The sequence below is a fragment of the Dermacentor albipictus genome, chromosome 8, assembly GCF_038994185.2.
Source record: "Dermacentor albipictus isolate Rhodes 1998 colony chromosome 8, USDA_Dalb.pri_finalv2, whole genome shotgun sequence".
In the NCBI taxonomy this organism is placed as follows: Eukaryota; Metazoa; Arthropoda; class Arachnida; order Ixodida; family Ixodidae; genus Dermacentor; species Dermacentor albipictus.
In genome coordinates this window covers 97,498,066-97,504,471 of record NC_091828.1, presented here as the reverse complement: position 1 = coordinate 97,504,471, position 6,406 = coordinate 97,498,066, and the positions used below count along the sequence as shown (strand labels likewise).

The following is a 6,406-nucleotide window of genomic DNA, read 5'->3' as shown; positions in this document are numbered from 1 at the left end:
TTTTTCTTTCAAACGGAATAGCACACAATGAAAGTATTCTTTTTTCTTTTCTTCGAAGATTCTCTGGGAGTAACGAGGCATTAATCTGCTTTTGGCAATTCCTTAGTGCTCGAATTTTTCGAGGACCGATCTCCGCTCTCTCTTCCTAAATGTAAACATTATTATTATTTCTCTGATTCTTAGTGAGGACCTTAACGGAGAGAGTGTAAGAGTGGCGTTGAAGACTAACATGCAGAAGACAAAGATAATGATAAGTAGCCGGGCAAAGGAACAAGAGTTCAGGATTGCCAGTCGGCCCCTAGAGTCTGTGAACGAGTACGTTTACCTAGGTGAATTAATCACAGGGAACCATGGTCATGAGAAGGAAATTCACAGAAGAATAAAAATGGATTGGATCGCATACGGCAGACATTGCCAGCTCCTGACTTGAAGCTTACCATTATCATTGAAAAGGAAGGTGTAGAATCAGTGCATTTTACCAGTGCTGACATATGGAGCAGAGACTTGGACACTGACAAAGAAGCTTGAGAACAAGTACCGCGCAAGGAGCGATGGAAGGAAGATTGCTAGGCATAACGTTAAGAGACAGAAAGAGAGCGGTTTGGATCAGAGAGCAAACGGGTACGTATAGACGACATTCTAATCGACATCAAGAGAAAAAAATGGAGCCGGGCAGGTCACGTAATGCGCCGGTTAGGTAACCGTTGGACCATTAGGGTTACAGAATGGGTACCAAGAGAAGGGAAACGCAATCGAGGACGACAGAAGACTAAGTGGAGCGATGAAATTAGGAAATTCGCGGACGCTAGTTGGAATCGGTTGGCGCAGGACGAGGGTAATCGGAGATCGCAGGGAGAGGCCTTCGTCCTGCAGTGGACATAAAGTAGGCTGATGACGATTATTATTATTATTATTATTATTATTATTATTATTATTATTATTATTATTATTGTTGTTGTTGTTATTATTATTATTATTATTATTATTATTATTATTATTATTATTATTTCACGGTGTCCAGTACTGATATACATCAACACCTGTCCTGCTCTTTCTCCCCTCTAAACGCCGTCCTTTGGCGCTCTGAATTCAGTTCGGCGAAAATAACTTCGGTCTTCCCGTGGATTTCGCCTCGCGTTCCGAGTGCGCCACAAGAAATCAGCAAGCACGAAGTATGGCCTTCGAGATCACTGCGCACTGCACTTCGGTGGCCGTAGTAACAGCACAGTGCTCACATCGCAGTATCCGTCCAAAGCTCATTGAGAGGAAATAAGCCTACTCGCCCTCGTAGCAGGCATGAGAATGGCGGCGGAAGTCCGCGGAATAACTTCGACCACCTGGGGTTCTTCAACGTGCACCTAAATCTAGGTCCACGGGTATTTTTCGGCATTTCGCCCCCGTGGAAATGCGGCCGCCGTGGCAGGGATTTCATCTCGCGGCCTCGTGCTTAGCAGCCCAAACACCATAACCACTAAGCAACCAAGGCTTACAAGTGAGCCATTTGTCGCAGAAATTCGACGGTTGCTCAGCTATGGTATAGTGAACTAGAATTCTAGTACACTGTAGCTATATGGTGTCCCCGCTTTCCACGCGTATAGTTCAGGAGTGGCAGGAATTAAGCGACTCGTGCAGCAAGACGGAAGGATGCCGATTCGCGTCCACTACCTTTGACCACGGCGGGCCCGCTACGGATAGGGATCGAGGTAGCACGACTTCAAGGTTTGACCTCAGCATCGAATAAATTGTATTTGGTGTACTACACTCTTTAAAAAGTTTGCGCCCTTGGAGGCTTATCTTGTCCCACAACGATATGATCGTCATCTGCCTTGCTTGCGTTTCCTTCCTTGAAAACTCTGCGCTCGCTACTTTCCTGTCGAGAATGCTACGTCACGCTGATGACGGGCGCCATACATATGTCGTTCATGGACTTCAAAACATCGGGCGCGCAGCGTTAAAGAAGGGAAATGATAGCACAGAACGCCTATGATGCGGTCGAGACAAGCCGCCATTATCGCTGTGGGACTAGGTAAGATCCAAAGGGTGTCGTTTTTTTTTTTTTTTTAGCCCCCAAAGGTATGTGCAAATCTTTTTAAGAGCGTCCGGCCTATACACCTTAGCAGCATGCACAAGACGTTTCACGTACCCCACTGTGGCTGCGTTCCTGGTGCAGTGTACCCGATTTTTTATTATTATTATTATTTTGTCCTGAATTCAAATCGGTTCGGAGTTCGTGGGAGCTGAGTATCAGGCAACGTTCGTCTCCTATAGTAAACGATTTGAGGCCTTCCATTGCATGTATAATAACGAAACAGAGGTAAAGGTGTAGTTTGTAACAAAAAAAGACGTGCTAAGTTATCGTAGAACTATTTACGGCGCAGTAACAATGCGTAACTAGGGAGAAAAGGGTCGAAATGAAACTCAGATTCGTTCGTTCAAGCTGCGCGCGCCTAACGACGGAACCGGAAGTGTTGGACAAAAGCGTAAACGACAAAAGTAAACGAAAGAAAAGAAGTAAGGGGTTCTATGTAAGAGTACAGTGTGTAGAAGGAAGAAAATCTTCTATAACACTGTAGTAAGAGCAAGATAGTGTTACGTATAGGTAACAGTGGCAGAACAGGAAACGTGCGTCTCGCCCTTTCGTCTGCTGTGCCCCGATAGCACCAGTCACGGCCTTTCTAAACTTAGCGGCCTCTTAACTTCTGTGAAAAGACGTTGACATTACCAATAAATAGGCCGACTTTAACCACACTAACTTAAGCTAGACGCATTAGTAAAAAATCTATACTTTCAGTTTAATTTTCCGATGCGAGCATTACCGCATGCGGCTTGGCTGAATCGATAAGAGGCTGAGCTTGTTTACGGTACATTTCTGGCATGCGCACAAGTTGAAAAGCTACGAGATGCAGGAGGCGTAAGTCGCCAGAAACTGTCCTTTCATTTCGCTTTAAGCTTTAAAGGTTTCGATGTAGCCCTGCGCCGCGGTCGGCACCAACTGCTCGACGCCCCAAGAGCGAGCAATGTCCGTCTACGAAGAAGCCGATCAGCTCTTTTACCGGCAGTTCACTTTCCAAGCTTCGTCTGCATGGCGGCCGCCCGACCCGAGCCGCGTCTGCGCCGACGCGGACGCCAACTGGTCGCTGCCGGTGCTGCAGCAGGAGAAGCGAAACCTGAACGCCACCAAGAGCCTGCTGAACGACATGGAGCCCATAGCTTGGCGACGCCACACGACGTGGACCAATCGCGCCGGAAACGTGATGAACCGCGTACGCCAGAGCGCCGCGCCCGAGCTGCTCACGCAGGCGTGGTGCAAGTTCTTCCAGCTCCTCCACGACTACGACCTGGCGGGCCCCGTCCCGCTACGCTCCTTCCACCTGTGCGAGGCGCCCGGCGCTTTCATACTCGCCCTGCAGCATTACCTGCGCTCGGCGGCCGCGGACGCCGACGAGGACGACCGCGCCGGAACCGACAGCTGGACGTGGTTCGCCAACACGTTGAACCCGTACTACGAGGGCAACGACTTCAAGTCGACCGTCACCGACGACCGGCTCATCTTCATGACGCTCGACCGGTGGTACTTCGGCCAGGACCAGACGGGCGACGTGATGTCGCCCGAGTTCAGGGTCGAGCGCTTTCTCGAGACCTTCTCCCCCGAAGGAGGTGGTGTCGACGCCGGCGGCTTCCACCTGGTCACGGCAGACGGCAGTGTCGACTGCCAGGACGACCCCGCTGAGCAGGAGTCGACCGTGGCTCCTTTGCACGCGGCGGAAGTCGTGGCGGCTCTCAAGCTGCTCGCCGAGGGCGGCCACCTCGTCCTGAAGATGTTCACCTTCTTCGAGCGGCCGTCCGTCACGCTGCTGTACCTGCTCAACTGCGTCTTTCGGCAGGTGCACGTCAAGAAGCCCGTGTGTAGCAAGCCCGGCAACTCCGAGGTGTACGTCGTCTGCAAGTCCTTCCGCAAGGAGGCGCTCGCGGGCGATCACGTGGCTGCCCTGACGAAACTGGTCGCGCAGAGGCGGGCCTTCTGCGTGTCCAGCGTCGAAGACCTGCCTGCCAGCTTCGTGGGCCAGGTCGAAAAGTGCGCGCGATACTTCAAGGACCTCCAGGAGCGGACCATCCGCGAGAACATCCGCTGGTTTCAAAACGACATGGACCAACCTAGCTGTCTGAGACTGCAGAGCGTGAAGGACACGGTGGCCTCGCTCTACATTGAACGTTACGAATGCAAACATGTCGACCAGCCGCCCCTGCCTCTGTTGCAGGGCGGAAGTGCATTCCTCTTACGATGCCGCGGCTGGAACGTAGCTAGCTTTAGTGAGCGAAATGGACGCAGCGACTGGTGGAAGAAGCATGTTGATGAACTGCAGAAAATGCTCGACACCATACCCCTCGCGAATGTCTCCCACAAACCAACCTTCCGCAGAGCGCTGTCAGACAGGATTGCTCCACAAGCGTCTTGGATCCGCACCGGCCAGAAGTACGGGAAAGTTCCGGGTCTCTCCAAGTTCTGCTCATCTGCATTGCTCGACATGGCTCTTATGCTCGGGCTCTCCGACTCCATCGACGCTGCCAATGATCTGGTTGAGAGAGTGGATACCTCAAACGTGTCTCTTGTGGATTGCGGCAAGGACAACGCAAGGACGGCCGCAGACATTGCAAATGCAGTGTCCCAGTTGGAGTTTGGGACCCAGCTGGCGGTCAGGTTCCGAGAGACGCTGAGCCGGTTTTCGGCCGGTGTGCTCTATCTCCTCACCAGTCTCTTCAAGACCGCGACGGTGACCTTTTCAGATGTCCCGGGAACATGGCCCCTGTGGACGTTCTCGGACGTCGACCTCGATTGTGCAGACACACTGCTCGAGTACTTTGCGAGAATTACGGCCGTGGAAGTTGATGCCGCTTCGACGGTACTGGAGGTCGTTCCCTTGCCCATGCTGTGTGACACAAAGTTAACCAAGTTTCTCAGGTCCGTCAATGACAGCATACTGCATGAGTTCGTGTCTGTTGTTCTCGCCACTGCTTGACAGTTGCCAAATGCCGTGTGACTAGTTAGGTATATGCGTATGCGCTTTTGTGTGTGCCTGTGAACTAAATGCACAGGATGTGTGTGTGTCACGCATGCGCTGTACCGACTGTGTTCAGCATCCCTGTAGTAGTACCTGTCGGGACACACTGGACATACGGCTCGTTGTACCAGTAACATACACACAACATACAAAATATATATTAGGCAGTGTGGCAATGTCTTAGCCAACAGGCCTAACAATTTTTTAAAAGCAGCTCGTCACTGGGAACATATAAACAAGTCATTGGTGTGCATCCTTTTGTCGTTAATAAATGGTGTACAGAATCGTCCTTGGGCATCTTGGAGTACTTCACTGTGAAGATTGCAAACTTATCCGTAGCAGGATTGTAGAAGCTAAGCAGCAGTTCTAATCTCTGTGAACAATCGTATGTATTGAGAATTGATCACTTTCAGCTATTGCCATAAATATTTACAATAATTGCAATGATTATTGATATGTGGGGAAGTTTGGTGCATTCATGTGCTTAGAATTTGAAATTTTGAAAAATAGTGCAGCAAGAACGTTTGATGCCACAAGCATGAAGATTAGACAAATTGATCATCTTCATGGTAGCTGAACAATTGATTATGATGATATTTGGTTCTATTGGCGCAAGAGCCAGAGAAGCTGAACAAATGCAGCACTAGAGCACCCTCTAGAAATTTCAGTAGGAAACTCTATGGGTGTAGCAGCCAGCAAAGGTTCAACCATACGCATGCAATTTTCAAATGCATACGTGTACCAACTAGCTCAGTAGCAAACTTGCCAAAAGCAACAAGTTTGGCCTACACAGACCTGTTGCAGAAGGTGACACCTGTCACCCAGACTTATTTGAGCCCAAGATGCTACATGAGAACCAGCGGCACTAGAGCATGTAACGTTAGCAATGTTGAGCATTTTTTCACTGGCGATGAAAATATATTAAAGCTGGACCTAGCACACCCTTTTTGAAACGTTGGTCTAGTGTCACATGTACAATTTTATTTAAGAGCCTATGACTGCTCTTCATCAGGTAACTATAAAAAATGTTCGCTACTTTTTTTTTATGTTGTGTCCATCCCAATGCGGCAGAGTCTGCCCATCGCATTGCTTGAATATCTTGTGCGTGTGGTTGCCTCTTAATGCTGCAGTTAAACACAATGCAACAACACAGACACGTTTAAAAGCTATGGTTAAAACTTTTAAAAACACTGGCAGTATGTTACAGATGGTTATTGTTTAAGATAACAAAGCATTGGCAGTTTCGGAGCAAAGCGGGGCTAATTCCCCCGCTGCAAAGAAAACTAGGCAATTCTTGATAATATAGTTGCTCAAGTCTTTTGTCCACATAACACACTGCTTTGGCC

At 49.3% G+C, this 6,406-nt stretch overlaps 1 protein-coding gene across 1 annotated transcript; it reads left to right on the top strand.

Annotated features, from left to right (window-relative positions):
* The first annotated feature begins 2,830 nt into the window (after positions 1 to 2,830).
* aft (cap methyltransferase 2) lies at positions 2,831 to 5,349 on the top strand. The gene has a single exon (XM_065445535.1). It carries the CDS (start codon positions 3,018 to 3,020, stop codon positions 5,016 to 5,018), a length of 2,001 nt encoding a protein of 666 aa, XP_065301607.1. The 5' UTR covers positions 2,831 to 3,017; the 3' UTR covers positions 5,019 to 5,349.
* The last annotated feature ends 1,057 nt before the right edge of the window (positions 5,350 to 6,406 follow it).

Bases quoted from the DNA above. Each gene is read 5' to 3' on its own strand.
- aft (XM_065445535.1), top strand. From the start codon at position 3,018: ATGTCCGTCTACGAAGAAGCCGATCAGCTCTTTTACCGGCAGTTCACT.